Raw genomic sequence first — 17247 nt, 5'->3', positions numbered from 1 at the left:
AACAGGAGAGATCACATAACATTTAACTCGGACCTAAACGTAAATAAAATTGCAGATTTAAAGAAGAGGAAATATCGAACCATTTGTAAAACTATTTTTATAAGCATTTTACGAAATGTCTATGGGAAAATAAATGGCGGATGAAAATCTCTGGTACAGTGCTGAAGCAGGAAGTGACGTTCACTTTGGCTCTCTGTGGTGCCAAAACTGCCAGCGGCATTTCCAGGAAGGAGGGCAAGTAGATACTCACACATTCTATACATCAGCAAGAACGGCTCTATCCGCACTGACACTGATGCCCCGCCCACCATCAATATGTTGCAGGGTGTCAGGTTTTCATAACTTCAGCTGTTGAAGCAAATCACAATTTTGTTGTTATCATGTAAGGCAAATTATATAAAAAAAATAAAACTCCTGTAGCCTGATATTAGACTGAATTGTCAACTCGTTGCACTCCATTTCCCTTCTTTAGTCTGACATTCCCTCCACTCTAACCGATTTCCATAGGGGAAATCGCCCCAGGGGAATTCGATTTTCCCTAACCAATCACTAGAGACCAACAAAGTGTTGGCCTGAATATAACCAAGTGGGGAGAATGGAAAGAAACATGTCCCCTTTGAATAAATATCTTAATTTCAAAGTCATTTGTACTTTGAATCGCAAACAGCCTCGATAGCATCATCTATCAGGGTCCCCATTGCTGTTAGGTCTGGCGCATTTGACAACAGCTTGACAGCAGTGTTCATCCCGCCCCTCGCACTGTTTATTGACACTGATTGGCTAATCGTTAGTCCCCCTCGGCGCTGATTGGACAAATCGTCGTCGTTCTTTTTCAATGTAGGAAATTGCTGTTGCATGTGACAACTGCCAGAGCAGAAGAAGCGGCTGACTCGGTGGAGCGGGGCACAGGTAAAGACTGCTGTGAAAGAGTTGTAAAATAAACATGCCGTTCTTATTAATATTATTCGTTATGTAGCCGCGTGCTCCTGCAGAGGAAAATCGGGGGAAATGACGCACATCTAAATGACTATGATGATGACAGTATTGATGGTTGACGTAATTGGACTCAAATACCTGCCTGCGGGACGAGCTGCTTTCACTGGAAGGGTTTGCACCAGCAACTGAAAAATTGCTGAGATATGACATCGCTTGTGTGTGTGTGTGTGTGTGTATGTGTGCATGCACGCGCGCGCGTGCGTGTGTGTGATGTGCTCTTTCATTCCTTCATGGATGTGTTACTTTGTGTATATATAAAGTACTGACCTTTATGTGTTCCATCTTCCAACCATCCTGCGTGTTTCAAAGATGCTATATGTGATTAATATGACGGTATAAATAGACAGGATATGACACATGACATTTTCATCTAGTCTGCTGGAAAGGAATGATTTTCCACTGCTGAAACCTTCTGACTAGTAATCCAACAAACACAAAACAATCCAATTAGCTTTTCTTTTTTACATAATACAATGGATTTGACAATAGCATTGTAATACATGTGATATGTAAACTGGTAAAAGCAGGGTTTGCTGCATTTGAATGAACACACAGCAGCTAGTGTCCCAAAAAAAGTGTCAAAACACAATAGAAAAAACTTTGGCACCATCGTTTGTGAAAATCAGTGCAAATCCACTGCAGATGGAAAAGTATTTTGTTCTAGATGATCCCGATGTTGCAAGAGCTGTTTCAAATTTGAGCGCAGGCAACAACTGATCCACCACCAAAACAAGAGAGAATTTCCCTGGCTGACAGACTACTGCTTTCAACCACCAGGTGGCGCAAGTCAAGGTGTCTCTTAGTTTGTTGGTCAATTTATTTTAGAGGCGCGTCATCATCAGGCCAAAGAAATTAAGCTCACAGTCCGTTAGCTTATATAGAGTAATATTTATTTATTTTTCCCTATCTTTTATGAGCGACTGTTTTAGAATTTTAGAAATTACATTTTCTATAGAAAATAGGCTAGGCTAGGCTATCGAAATGCAAGACAACAATCAACATACCGGTATTGGCTCCCATAAATGATGTAGTCCCTCTCATGACCAATCAGTACAGTGTGTCACCTTAACTGGCGTAACTTTACGCCACCATGAAGCCGATCAGTGTATATCGCTGTGTGAGTGCAGTGAGCTGCATCATTCCCCCACATTTAGTCCAAATGAAATCAATGGCGTCTGACACCTCATGTGACGGATGGACAAATTAACAAATGTAATGAAACCGAGTGCTCAACAGTAAATCCTGGCCTTTTACAGCCATACTGGCAGTTGGACCAGTTTCCGTTTGGATGAAATAGCCGGGCGCCGTATGGAAATACATATGAGCCCTCATCACTGAATTATTGCATAATTTATGACAACATATGTTTTTCGCGTGTTGCCATCTGGTATGTTGCTCCTTAGTGGGGTCAACTCTTGAATGAACTTGACTCAACGTGCCAGCATGCTTTGTAGTAGAAAGAGAGAGAGAGAGAGCTAAGAGAGGAAAAGATAGATTGCATTTTCACAAGCCTTCATCAATCAAGACAGTTTAAAACAGATGGCTTCACACCATAGCAGGACATGAAGTCAAACAACAAAGTGAAGTAGTACAAAGAGAGGAGTGAATGTACATTACATCATACGGATATATGGAGCTGTCCCGCTCTGAGTTGCTTAGCAACACCGCGGATTTCTTGCAACTAACTTCCTCATATAGGTGCCGTTCTACACGCTAAACCCTCCATGGAAACTAGATCACAACAGATCAGCTGCATCCATCTAAAGGAATGCTGCTTGTCTAAGATAATTTAATCAGCTAGTTCAACTCAGTCAGCCAGTCCAACTCCACTTTGAAGTGCCGTGATTTTTCCCACGGCGCTGCGAGCAGGCCAGGCCGGGGTCAGAAGATGCCAAAGTCAGGACACTTACTCAGTCACTCAGTCACTCATGGGCGTTTAGTGAAGGGGCCGTAGCTAGGGATAGGACGGTCGTAGAGAGTCGGGATTCGAGGTGTGGGTAGGGGGAGTGACTATGGAGATGTAGGTGGTGGGAGGGGTGTGGTGAGGGAAGGGGTGTGGCGGGGCTTGGGATAGGCAGGTCCTAGCGAGTCAAAGTTCAAGGGGTGGGTAGGGGGAGTGGCTGGGTGAATGTGGGTGGCTTAGGGTAGGGTTACGGGTAGCACCATTTTCCACATTGAAAACAATTAGCCGGTGTTGTTGAGGTACCAGCAAAACATTGCCTAAAGTGCCATAAGGCTGAATGACCACACCACTCCGTGGGCTTCAAGGTATTTGCGCTTGTTGTTCTGAAATAGCGAGATTGATAACTCTTTTTTTTCTCCGTTATGCTGTCAGGCAGGAGTGGTTGAAACTACTCCATCTAATTCAAGAGCCTGCTTGTTATGAATGAGCGTCATCAGATGTTGATGATGCCTTGAGATACAGTATAATAAAACCCATTGAGCTTCATATGAAATGCTTTGAATGCTTTGAGTGGGTGATGTGGGAGTCAAGATCCACCACATGTGAAGCAGAGGGTGGTGGACTCCACAGAATTCATTCAGATCATTGATTGTGCAGCTCAAACTGCATTGTCCTGCTCACCACTTCACAAAGATTCAAAACAGGGAGCGTTTAGTCAGGCTTTTATTTCTGGCATTTTAAATGTAATCTTTTTACTTTGCTATATTTCTGTTTCCCTCATAAATGTCAAATTGACTGTATTTATAGTGCTTTTCTTACTCAAGGCTCTTTACAAGGAATACCTCACATTCACCCATTCACACTCACTGGTGGCAGCCACGCAAGGCACTAACCAGCTTGTCAGGAGCAGCTACATGTAGGGGTTCAGTGTCTTCGACTTAGGGGTTCAGTGCCTTGCTCAAGGACACTTCAACATGCTGCCGGGAGGAGCCAGCCTTGAACCGGGAACCTTCCGATTCCCAGTCGACAGCTCTAAATCTGGAGCTACTGCCGTCCCCAAAAAAACAAACCACAAAAACAATCTTCAAATGATTCCAGCTGGACTTATTATCCCAGAATTTCAATCAAATCTAACTTTGGCATTTTCACAGGGGGGGGGGGGGGAATTATCCTGGAAAACAAATTCCATTTTTCCTTTGGAAAGTATCAACTTAGTTTAATTGACTTTATTCTTATGAGTCACGGTTGAAGACACTTTATAAATAGTATATTTACCTCTTTTGCTATAAAAGCTCTTGGTATCATCAATAAAATAAGAGGTTTGGTTCATTAGACATGAAGATTGATTAACACTGTTTGATGTTACCCTCTTATACGGCAATTATTATAACTGTTTTCAGCAGCTTTCACTCACACACACACACACACACACACACACACACACACACACACACACACACACACACACACACACACACACACACACAGACACACACACACACACACACACACACACACACACACACACACACACACACACACACTCACACACACACACACCACAGATACTCTAATTTTACATTTGATGTCTGCATTGGGTCCATTGCAGTGCACATTTGCATTTTCTTTTTTGTTGTTCGTCTGTTTGTTCAGTAGCATTTTGTTAATTTCCATTTGTTTGTTTTGAAGTGAGATGTGTTTATTCTGTACGTCTCTTGGGTTTTTTGATCTGCACAATCAGTATTTTTCTCTGTTCTTTCCATGTTTTATTAATTTGACATGTGCAAATCAGTCAACTCCAAACACCCGAGGGTTTGATTTACACCTGGGACACGGAATAGGATGCTTATCGTTAAACATGATTTTACTGTTCAAATAAAAAGACAGTCCTTTGTAACAAACTTGGTATCTTGGCAAAGCCTCTGAATTATTTTTTGTATCACATGACACTGTAATTCATTGAAATTTGCACTAATGATATCCATGTACTTGTCCTCCTTGACTTGTCTTGCCACTTTTTGATACAGTTAACCCCGAAATCCTTCTTTCCATTCTATCTGACCTAGGAATCACCGGATCACAATCCTGGCTTGCTTCCTATCTTTCTACCCGCTCTTACCAGGTCTTATGGAGAGGATCCCTATCCAAACCCTGCACTCTTAGCACCGGTGTCCCCCAAGGCTCAGTCCTGGGGCCCTTGCTATTCCTTCTCTATACTCAATCTCTCGGCCATATGGTCTAACCTCATGGCTTCTCCTATCACTGCTATGCCGATGACACTCAACTCTACCTCTCCGTTCCCCCCCTCAGACACACAAGTTGAGTCCCGCATCTCTGCATGTCTCAAAGACATCAGTGCCTGGATGTTTGCCCACCACCTCAAGCTCAATCTTGAAAAGACAGAGGTACTCTTCCTCCCAGGGAAAGACTGCCCTCACACTGACCTCCCCATCTACATTGACAACACTACTGTGTTACCCTCTCAAACATCTCCATTGACAACACTACTGTGTTACCATCTCAAACTGCGAAGAACCGGCGGTCCAGCTCGGTCTACATTTCTTCCCATCCGCAAAATCTCATGACCATTTCTTACGAGGGAAGCGACACAACTCCTGGTCCAGGCACTTGTCGTCTCCCGCTTGAACTGCTGCAACGTTCTATTGGTTGGGCAATCAGCAATCAGACCGTTGCAGCTCATCCAGAACGCTGCAGCCCGTCTGGTGTTCAACCAACCTAAACTCTACTACATACAAACAAACAAAGGACAAGCAAGAACCAAAAACAACAGAAAAGAAATAAAAGCAATGAAAAGCACAACAAGTGAGTGAAATAGAGCAATTATAAAACAATCGATTTGTATTTTGTTGCAGACTGAGACTAAGATTTGACATTCCAGGAGGGAGAAGGGAGCTGCTATTTTCCCAATGGAGCCTATATAGGTGTGGAAATGTTTGTTTTTTCCCATTGTGGAAGGGGAAGATAAATCAATATGAATAATGTGTCATGACATGTAGCCTATTATTGATTGTAAATACCATAAAGGGCAGACGTGGGCTTTGTGTGCCAGATGTGACAATGGCAATATATAGCAAGCCAAGTAAATGTTTGCAGGAGGCTGTGGGAAAATATGAGTGAGAGAGAGAGAGAGAGAGAGATGTGTGTGAGGGGGGAGGAGTGTGTGTGTGTGTGTGTGTGTGTGTGTGTGTGTGTGTGTGTGTGTGTGTGTGTGAGAGGGGCGGGGAGGAGTGTGTGCGTGTGGTGGGGGGGTGTCGTCCTGGCTTCCAGGAGGCGGTGGTAGTAGAGGGTGTGAGCGGGCTCATGTGCGCTGCTCCTCCGCTCGCTCCGCTCTGCTGCTGTCCATGGTGCTGAAACGGAAACTCCGGCGGGAGCGCTCGCGTTTTCTTTTCTTTTTCTTTCTCCTTCGTCTTACCCCGCTGACGTGCACGTGCCGTGACACCAAGCGGAATAACCAGGAGCGAAAATGAAGTCTTTCATTAATGCCTTAAAAAAGGAAGGTAAGAAACGCGTTCACTTTTGTTGTTTGTTGTAGTTTTCAATCTGCGCTGTTCATATTTGGCTCCTTTCAACTTATGGAAGGTTGAATATACGGAACACTTCTTTTTGGTTGAAAAGTGCTTCTTGTGTTTTCTTAGTGGCACTACAGAGAGGCTGTAGGTCGGTCGGCACATATTTAGGTTACAACACAAGACTAATCCCAGCATTGTGTCTCTTGCGCGGATGAGGAGAGCAGCTGGTTTTTAGGTCAGAGAGGAAAAACGGGACTCCACTCTATCTGCACAAGGTGGAGAAAACACCCAGGCACTGACGCGTGCGTGCGTGTGTGTGTGTGTGTGTGTGTGTGTGTGTGTGTGTGTGTGTGTGTGTGTGTATGTATGTGTGTGTGTGTGTGTGTGTGTGTGTGTGTGTGTGTGAGTGTGCGTGTGTGCGTCCGTGTGTGTGTGAGTGAGAGAGTGAGTGAGAGAGAGCGCGCGTGCGCCTGTGTCTATGTGTGTGTGTGTGTGTGTGTGTATGTGTGTGTGTGTGTGTGTGTGTGTGTGTGTTTATGTGTGTGTGAGTGTGCGTGCGTGCGTGCTTCCGTGTGTGAGTGAGAGAGTGAGTGAGAGAGAGCGCGCGTGTGTCTATGTGTGTGTGTGTGTTTGTGTGTGTGTGTTAGAGAGAGAGAGAGAGAGAGAGAGACATCAACAGAACCTGGTCAGCCAGTCCATCTTGCCTGTGTGTGAATCCAGTTGGTGGCTTCTTTGATTCGTCCGTTGCTATTTTCTCAATGGAGCCATGTGGAAATGTTTGCTTTTTTCCCCATTGAGGATAGGGAAAATTAATAAATGAATAGACATGTATTATTGATTGTGAATAGCGTATAGCCAAGTGAAACGGCACATGTTTAAAATATTACAATACAATTGAAATATTTATAGACTCTATAAGGCTTTGTGTGCCTGTGCCAGATATGACGTTAGCAATGTAGCCAGAGACATTATTATTTGTGTGTAGATGTGTGCAGGAGGCTGTGGGAAAATGACCTGCGAAGTTGATCAAAATAAAGTAGTGAGATATAGGCTACATCTGAAAGATGATTGTAATGATAAATATTAAGAAGTTGATGATGATTATGATGATCGTGCCAATTAATGCTGCTGCTGCTGCTGATATTAACATTGATGACGATATGACGATGAGGATGAAGATGATGATGACAAAGAACCCAATGCCATAATTTAACATTTTAGTTGGTATAATTTATTTGGTTTTAGTAATGGACCAGCAACATTTTACTTTTGAATTAGTGCGGGAAAATTGCACATATGTTATATTGTAGTGTCTCGTCATAGACGCAGGGGTAGCTGGCTGGGGGCGTGTTCAGGGTGGGGTAAATCCTCCTGTTCTCCCCATTCAGCATAGTTAGCATTAAGCTGCTAGCCCAGCCCAGGCAGACAGGATCGGTGATTCAACCACCGCAGTAAACGCACATCTGAACAGACGTCTATGTACCTGCCATAGTAACATTTTGTGGGCGTTCCCACACAGACCGACTGTATCTATTCGATTATTATATGCTATTCTGAAATAACTATGCCCAAAACCTCAGTCTATTTTTGGCTTGCTTGACCAACACACATCCTACAGTTTGAGACACACATCATGCCAGTGAGAGACTTCACTCCAGTAAGAGCTTAGTTTATGAACACACAGTGTGGAAGATGTCATTTGGCTCAGCTGAGGGAGCCAGACCCTCTGACCTCTGACCTCTGACCTGAGCTCTCTGCATTCACAAGCACTTAATGATATAGACTCCACTGATTGCTTTTTCTATCTGTTACATAAGATTCTTCTGACCCTGTTACCTCCGGCTTGGTCGGGCGTCCGTACAGGCACAATTGGTATGGTATGTGTCCTGGTCGCTGCACTCGTGCCTCCTCTGGTCGGTCGGGGCACCTGTTCGGGGGGGGGGGGGGGGAACTGGGGGAGAATAGTGTGATCCTGCCACGCGCGACGTCCTGCCGGTGAAACTCCACATTGTCCTTGTCATGGAGGAATCATGTGCTAGTCTACAACTCTCCCCAGCTTGGCAGAGGGGGTGGAGCAACGACCCGGGACAATAGGGGGGATTGGCCAAGTACAATTGGGGGGGGAAATGGCAGCGGGGTGGGGGGGTTGATCTGAAAAAAACTTGATAAAAGAGATTGTTCTGACCCCCTCAGGGTCCCTCTCTAGTTTAATCGCTGTTAATTTGTGCAGTATTTAGTCAAAGTTTATAGCTGCAAAGCTTTGCCCAAGACCGACCTTGAGACCACACATGCTACAGAAACACAGACACGCACACGCGCACACACACACACACACACACACACACACACACACACACACACACACACACACACACACACACACACACACAAATAGCCCAGTGGCTGTTATCCTTAATTAGATGTTAGATTAGCTTAATTAGATTCCCTCATTAGATGTTAGCACCTCTTCTCTTGATCAACACTTCAACTGGACACAGAATGAGCGAGAGAGAGAGAGAGAGAGTCTGGAATATTGATAATCACTCAGTGAAGCCAGCCAGGCCGCTAAGAGTAGGAAACAGTGCTACAGCTAACCAGCATGAATGCTAACTTGTAAGAGTAGGAAACAGTGCTACAGCTAACCAGCACGAATGCTAACTTGTAAGAGTAGGAAACAGTGCTACAGCTAACCAGCATGAATGCTAACTTGTAAGAGTAGGAAACAGTGCTACAGCTAACCAGCATGAATGCTAACTTGTAAGAGTAGGGAACAGTGCTACAGCTAACGAGCATGAATGCTAACTTGTAAGAGTAGGGAACAGTGCTACAGCTAACCAGCACGAATGCTAACTTGTAAGAGTAGGAAACAGTGCTACAGCTAACCAGCATGAATGCTAACTTGTAAGAGTAGGAAACAGTGCTACAGCTAACCTACACGAATGCTAACTTGTAAGAGTAGGAAACAGTGCTACAGCTAACCAGCACGAATGCTAACTTGTAAGAGTAGGAAACAGTGCTACAGCTAACCAGGATGAATGCTAACTTGTAAGAGTAGGGAACAGTGCTACAGCTAACCAGCATGAATGCTAACTTGTAAGAGTAGGAAACAGTGCTACAGATAACCAGCATGAATGCTAACTTGTAAGAGTAGGAAACAGTGCTACAGCTAACCAGCACGAATGCTAACTTGTAAGAGTAGGAAACAGTGCTACAGCTAACCAGCACGAATGCTAACTTGTAAGAGTAGGAAACAGTGCTACAGCTAACCAGGATGAATGCTAACTTGTAAGAGTAGGGAACAGTGCTACAGCTAACCAGCACGAATGCTAACTTGTAAGAGTAGGGAAACAGTGCTACAGCTAACCAGCATGAATGCTAACTTGTAAGAGTAGGGAACAGTGCTACAGCTAACCAGCATGAATGCTAACTTGTAAGAGTAGGAAACAGTGCTACAGCTAACCAGGATGAATGCTAACTTGTAAGAGTAGGGAACAGTGCTACAGCTAACCAGCATGAATGCTAACTTGTAAGAGTAGGAAACAGTGCTACAGATAACCAGCACGAATGCTAACTTGTAAGAGTAGGAAACAGTGCTACAGCTAACCAGCACGAATGCTAACTTGTAAGAGTAGGAAACAGTGCTACAGCTAACCAGGATGAATGCTAACTTGTAAGAGTAGGGAACAGTGCTACAGCTAACCAGCATGAATGCTAACTTGTAAGAGTAGGGAACAGTGCTACAGCTAACCAGCACGAATGCTAACTTGTAAGAGTAGGGAACAGTGCTACAGCTAACCAGCACAAATGCTAACTTGTAAGAGTAGGAAACAGTGCTACAGCTAACCAGCACGAATGCTAACTTGTAAGAGTAGGAAACAGTGCTACAGCTAACCAGCACGAATGCTAACTTGTAAGAGTAGGAAACAGTGCTACAGCTAACCAGCACGAATGCTAACTTGTAAGAGTAGGGAACAGTGCTACAGCTAACCAGCACGAATGCTAACTTGTAAGAGTAGGAAACAGTGCTACAGCTAACCAGCACGAATGCTAACTTGTAAGAGTAGGAAACAGTGCTACAGCTAACCAGCACGAATGCTAACTTCGTATTATTAATCGACTCATAAGTGGGAGAAGCTTTCGGAATGGCTGCAGGCTCCTATTATATCTGCCGTTCCCTGGCTGTTGTAATTGCGAGGAGAGCTGCTGATGGCGCATCGTCTCGCAGTGTCATGGAGGAAGACATCCATGGGGAAATCAAGGCCAACCTCCATGACGGCTCGCTCCCACAGCAGTGTGGCTAGAGCGCGGCCAGAGGAACTCAGCTGTCCTGTCTGTAATCCCTATAATCATACTGTTGGAGAGACACCGGCGTGGAACTGTAACCAATCACTGATCCTGGTTGAATATATGTGTGTCTTTACTGGAGAGAGAGAGAGAGAGAGAGAGAGAGAGAGAGAGAGAGAGAGAGAGAGAGAGAGAGAGAGAGAGAGAGAGAGAGAGAGAGAAGACTGGAGGATGGGTAGAACAAGGGATTAATCAGGGATGGATGGAGAGTTTGTGCATAGATGGATAGATAGATCGATCGATCGATCAGTCCCTCCAGGATTTCACATTAGAGTTTTTGTGTGATTGTTGCTGTCAAAATGCTTGATTTTACAGTGGCTTTTCTCAAAAGATTTATGTGATTTTCTTGCAAGACAATTTCAGGAACTGGTAGAAATTGCAAGTTGAGAGAAAAAAATGATTCCTTCCCCTCCCCACTACTACCTAATGGCAACTTCTCACAAAAACTGTAATGCAATTTGCTAAATTTCATGTCATTCTTTGTGGTAAAATTGCAGTAAAGCTGAGGAACATATTTCGCCGTTTTTGCTGAGAAATCATGGGAATTTTGAAAAACCGCAAGCCCCCGCAAATATTGCGGAGATTAGTTGAATTTGCATTCATTATTGTGATCGCAAAATCACAAAGTCCTGGAGGGACTGACTGTATGTATAACTGTGTGTATCCATGTGGATACATGCAACTGTGTGCAAGTCTCTGGTGTCTTTGAAGGAAGAATAGCACATCAGCGACGAAAAGTATGCTATTTCATACATTATTCACCAATCTTCCCTGTTGTACACGAGTGCTGAGATACACTTTGCTTCCAGCACAGCGCGCTGATGGCTTCGTGCTCCAAAACCTCTTAGGACAAATATTAATCATCTCAAATTGATCTCAGATTGAATTGGGATGCGTCCTTTACATTTCTCGCAGACAAACCCTGTTCTCATGAATGAGACTTTCAAGTGGTCAATAGATGCACTAAACAGTAGAGTGCAGGCAATTGAGCGGCCGTACTCCCGAGGATGAAAGAATATCAAGTCAATATGCACAATCTCTGGCTTTTATAATGTGTTTTCAGGCAAGGCTGATGTGCTCAGCTAGTGGGAATTAATGTGAGTTAGAATACTGGGAATCTTAAAGCCCCCGTCCAGTCAGTTTTTCTACCTTTATAACGGCTGGCGTTCTATTTCAAAGTTCTAATTAAACTGCCCTATAGATCTTACATTGATAAGAACCCAATCCTAATGGACCTTATTCACAGCGCGGTCATCTTGGGATGACGTCACCCGCTGGTTGGGAACGCATCGAGACTCTTATCCAAACCCCTGTCTGAACATGGGAGCAGTAGACCAACAGTTTGAGTTCTGTCACACCAATTTCGTTTGATCACATCGATAAATGGGCAGATGAATGCGTACAGGATTAAAAAAAAAAAGGGCTACAGCAACTGGATCGAGTCTTATATCCACGATATTCAAGGAAGCGCAGCCGATGGTCTAAATTGTAAACTGCAGTACACCCTCGCACCACTGAGCACCGAACCGATACATCTGGCGCTGTGGAGCAGTTGAACCCGAAACGACACAGTCGAAGACCGTCCTCAAAATACATGTAAATAAACATTCGAGCAGTCAAGCAGACAGTGTAAAAAATGTCTTCAGTCCAATAAAGTCCCATGTAACCAACATTGGTACTGGGCCAACAGCATTTGAACAGGCAGCACCAAACTGTCATTACATCCAGTCATGGACAGGTAGTATTGTATAGTGTTCCTCATATCTCCCAAATGTCAGAAAGTAAGAAAAACAGCCTTGTTCTCAGCACTTTGGAGTTTGGAGCCGACAACAGCAGTTATTTACTGCAGAGTGTCACTAGCGCCGTAAAGGGCAGAATGAATGGCTTTGATTGGAGCGAACAGGGCAAGAGCAGCTAATAGCGGCACCTTTAACAAGGGTTCCAGTAAACCTTGACAAATGGTTGCGATTTGAAGAAGTGGGCAAGTCGACCTCAGACTCTGATCCAAGGTCAGTTTGACATTTGCCTCTCTGTTTCCCCCCATTAGTGGCTGAGAAGGCATGGAGCTGGCTCTTTATCAGTGCTCACCAGCAGCCTTCTTCTTACTTGGTTTAGAAGGCTGAGCAGTGCTATGGGGGCCTGGTGGCGTCCTCTGGGGGCTATGGATGGAAGTGTTGTCGTGTAAAGCTCTCACACCACATTGGCTATAAGATGCCCAGTTGTCGCCTCACAGCGAGAAGGTTGTGGGTTGGAATCTCTCCCACGGTGCCTTCTGTGTGAAGTTTGCCTGGTCTCTTGTGCGTTTCCTCCGGTTTCCTCACACAGTCCAAAGATTGTCAGATGGCAAGAGACCCTAAATAACCCCTACAAGAGTGTGTTGGTGTGCAGTATGATATAGAGACACTGCGGAGCCTGTCATCATTCAGAAACCACGCCCAAAACGGGGGGAAACAAAAACTCCCTCCCCCAATCCTGGCGTTCTCCTATGTCACGTGTTGCACACAAAGATCATTATATACGGAAGATGAACACTCCAACTTACTTCCTTGACAACTAGATCCACATTTTTCTTCTCGCCAATTCTCAATGGCTTCCTTGTTTTGTACAAGGAGTACAAAAAAACCTTAATTTGCAATTTTTTACATTTGTTGTCTGTGCAGCCCCACCACACAACAGCTTTTAGCTATGTTTAATTCAAGGAAAATGTATATGGTGTATGGAAGTGAATGGAGAGCTGTCCCCCATGATGGGTGTGGCCTATTTCATGCAGTGTCTCTATATGATGTGTACACTACAGTATATCAGTGCCTGAAATTCATTTATCAGAAGCCTTAAAAGCTTAACATAGGGGGATTTATACATGGGAGAGGGGGGAATACTACTTTTGTGCTTACAGGTCTTACATTGTCCTATTCTTACCACAGATTGCATGTTTCATAGAGTAACTGTACAAGCCAATTTAGTAAAGAAAGTAAGTCATGATCAGTTAGGCGTGTGCCTTGTTTACTAGACAGCTCATCGGCACATACGTGTAGTTTCATCCATTTGCATCATCCTGGTGTTTTCATGATTGTCTTTTTTGACCTGCTAGATCTTCTTGATCTCTCATTGTTGCTGGCTAATGATCTGGGAATGATCTGTGACCACTGAGTCGTCTCTCCTGACTTCTGACACAGGGGTGCGTGTTTTGTCTGTGAAAGTGCCTCCGGTCTATGTGAGGCTCTGGAGCTATTCCCCATCAGACTCCAAAGACGCACAAATAGCTGGACAATCAAGAAGCGGCTATATTGAGAGAATGAAATGATTCCAAATTAATTTTCTTCTTCTCTGCTTCTCCCCTGTAGTGCCTTTCCGCGAGGCTCCGGCCTACTCCAAGCGCCGCCGGGGTCCGCCTCCTGGCAACGGCGGCGGCAACAGCCCGTCCTCCTCGTCCTCGTTATCGGCGCCGCGGGTCCTCCTGCGCTCCAACAGCGACACCAACCTGACCGTCAGCCAGTACCAGCAGCAGCAGCAGCAACAGCAGCAGCAGCAGGCGCCTCCCGGCAACTGGGCCCCGCACCACCCGCACCAACAACACCCTCAGCCCCACCCGCACGGGGCCCCCCCGCAGGGCCACCCGCAGCCTGGCTCCTCCTCCGCCTTACACCGCAGCCTGTCACCCCAGCTGCTGCAGCAGATGCCCAGCGGCAGCCCCAACGGCACGGTGGTGGTCCGCACCATGGGGAGGGGGACGCGGAGCAGGTCGCCCTCCCTCAGCCGGCTGGGGGAGGAGGCCCGACGGGCACCGCAGCGCCAGGGCAGGTGAGCGGACGCATACGTAACATCCGGTCTGACGCATTCTCCAGTGTTTTTGTGCGGCTTATCATTTCAGCGAACACCAGCTAGCTACATGTCCAATTCCATATGAATTATTAAAATGTCCAAATAGTTCAGGAAAGTGATTTTGATGAGAGAAAGCCGTGGGAGGAGCTTGGGCGATATTCGACAGTCGATTGTTAACGCCGTAGCTGACATTGTTTAACATTAGTTTGACGCCAGGTTGTCCGACTCAGGGCTAGCCTAGCGCGATGCTAAATGGTAAATGATAGTAAATGCCAGAGCCGTATAGATAGAAGAGTCCCGACATCTCCATTCACTCCAATGGACCCGTTTTTTTACACTCAAGAGTTCCAGGAAGTAAGGTCCTGGATTAAGCAGCACTGTCGAGTTGCAGCAAAATAGACAGTTTGTGTTGTACTCTGAAAGGGTTTTTCCCCCCCTTGAATCAAATTGTACATTATCAGCTTTATTTTAGCATGCAAAAGTAGCGCGAGACCCATTCCTGGCTGTTCATTGGCTAATGAGTCTCGCATTTTGGTCCTCCGCTGAGGCTACTCTCTCTCTAGAGGACACTAGTCAATGCTAAGTGATAGCGTCCGTTTTCTGACTCTGGTGAAGACAAATCTAAAGTGAATGATTAAAATGATATGAAATGATATATATCACTAGAAAGATAAGAAGTTATACTTGACTTTTACACAATTAAACTGGTTGTAAACATTACATGGTCATAACCGTCGATAACTGTAGCTGTTCCACTTGAGATATTAGCAGCAAAAGTGTGCGAGTCAAGACACAGTTATGTTATGTTGTGTGTGTGTGTGTGTGTGTGTGTGTGTGTGTGTGTGTGTGTGTGTGTCAATCACTGGACAGGTGACCAGTCAATCACTATAGGAAGACAAGCCCCATTTTATATGCCGTTAATGACACAATCATTTTGAAAACAATCATTTTGAAAACCTCCATTAGGACACGCATTAGAAGAAGTGAAATTAGCTACTGCGACCATAACCACGATGAGAGATACGTAGACTCAGCTCTCAGTCTTAATCCGTTTCACTCCTGTAAGACTGAGAATATTACTATTTAAATCTTTTCATAACGTTAGGTGGTGCTGTTGGAAGCCTTGCATCGGAGAACCAATCATGAGTGCTGTGGGCGGGCCTGCTTTCTGGGAGCAGTGACACTCATGCAGAACCGGTGCTGTCACGTTTGCGGAGAAACATATTCATCACTTAGAAACAAACATAACCTGTTAATAGGACGTGTTTCCTCCGGCCCCGGCGGCTAGAGGTCTTTCCCCCAGCGATAAGCCCGACTCCCGAGGCGCGAGACTCATTCATCACTCATTCTTCCTTCAGAGTCTCGGATGCGCGGGTCCTCTAACCACTGGAAGGTCGGCTCCAATGGCTTCACACGATATACACGTTATCAATACACAGTTTCCAATACCGAGCCATTATTCACATGGAAGTGCCAAAGTTTTTAGCTCAGATACAGCCTTCTTCGGCTCCTTCCCCCATAAGAGATATGTATTTACATCTATAGCGTATGTCTTCACCGGCTCCTCTGGGAAACATGCCATCAAAATGAAGCTGGCTTCCTGCACTTTGCTGCAGCAAGCGTTGCCATGGCGCCGACAGACACACAGCAAGTGTGTGTGAGCTTGCATGCTGAGCGATGTATGTATGTGCATTTCAGATTAATGCATTGGGAATTCTGATTCCAACGTATCTGTGTGTGTGTGTGTGTGTGTGTGTGTGTGTGTCTGTGTGTGTGTGTGTGTGTGTGTGTGTGTGTGTGTGTGTGTGTGTGTGTGTGTGTGTGTGTGTGTGTGTGAGAGAGAGAGAGAGAGAGAATTAGAGAGAGCATGTGATGGAAGGATTAGATGGTGAGGGGTGTTCTTGCAGCGATCTAACTGTCAATCCTGATGAAGATGCTCCTTGGCAGATTACTGGCACATATGGCGACACGCTCCGCACCACCAACACTACCCACATTCTCTGTAGCCCTGCATCTGTCCAACATCAAGAGAGGAGAGGAGGAGAGGAGGAGAGGAGAGGAGAGGAGAGGGGGAGAGGGGAGGGGATGACAGGAGAGGAGAGGAGAGGAGAGGGGGAGAGGGGAGGGGATGGGATGACAGGAGAGGAGAGGAGAGGAGAGGGGGAGAGGGGAGGGGATGACAGGAGAGGAGAGGAGAGGGGGAGAGGGGAGGGGATGACAGGAGAGGAGAGGAGGAGAAGAGGATGAGAGGAGATGAGGAGAGGAGATGAGGAGAGGGGAGGAGAGGAGAGGAGAGGAGATGAGGAGAGGAGATGAGGAGAGGGGAGGAGAGGAGAGGAGGAGAGGGGAGGGGATGACAGGAGAGGAGATGAGGAGAAGAGGATGAGAGGAGAGGAGAGGAGAGGGGGAGAGGGGAGGGGATGACAGGAGAGGAGAGGAAAGGAGGAGAGGAGAGGAGAGGAGAGGGGGAGAGGGGAGGGGATGACAGGAGAGGAGAGGAAAGGAGGAGAGGAGAGGAGAGGGGGAGAGGGGAGGGGATGACAGGAGAGGAGAGGAAAGGAGGAGAGGAGAGGGGGAGAGGGGAGGGGATGACAGGAGAGGAGATGAGGAGAAGAGGATGAGAGGAGATGAGGAGAGGAGAGAGGATGAGAG

At 45.7% G+C, this 17247-nt stretch overlaps 1 protein-coding gene across 1 annotated transcript in view; it reads left to right on the top strand.

Annotated features, from left to right (window-relative positions):
- LOC310791219 (SH3 and multiple ankyrin repeat domains protein 2-like) overlaps positions 1–17247 on the top strand; it is a gene marked incomplete at both ends in the record, with an annotated part of 245785 nt that overhangs the window by 58395 nt on the left and 170143 nt on the right. Inside the window, one exon of the mRNA XM_083652896.1 lies at positions 14118–14574. Within this exon, the coding sequence (XP_083509022.1) occupies positions 14118–14574 (457 nt within the window). The remainder of the gene's footprint in view (positions 1–14117; positions 14575–17247) is intronic.

Source organism: Poromitra crassiceps, assembly GCF_964638095.1.
Source record: "Poromitra crassiceps genome assembly, chromosome: 16".
In the NCBI taxonomy this organism is placed as follows: Eukaryota; Metazoa; Chordata; class Actinopteri; order Beryciformes; family Melamphaidae; genus Poromitra; species Poromitra crassiceps.
This window is presented reverse-complemented; position numbering and strand designations above follow the sequence as displayed.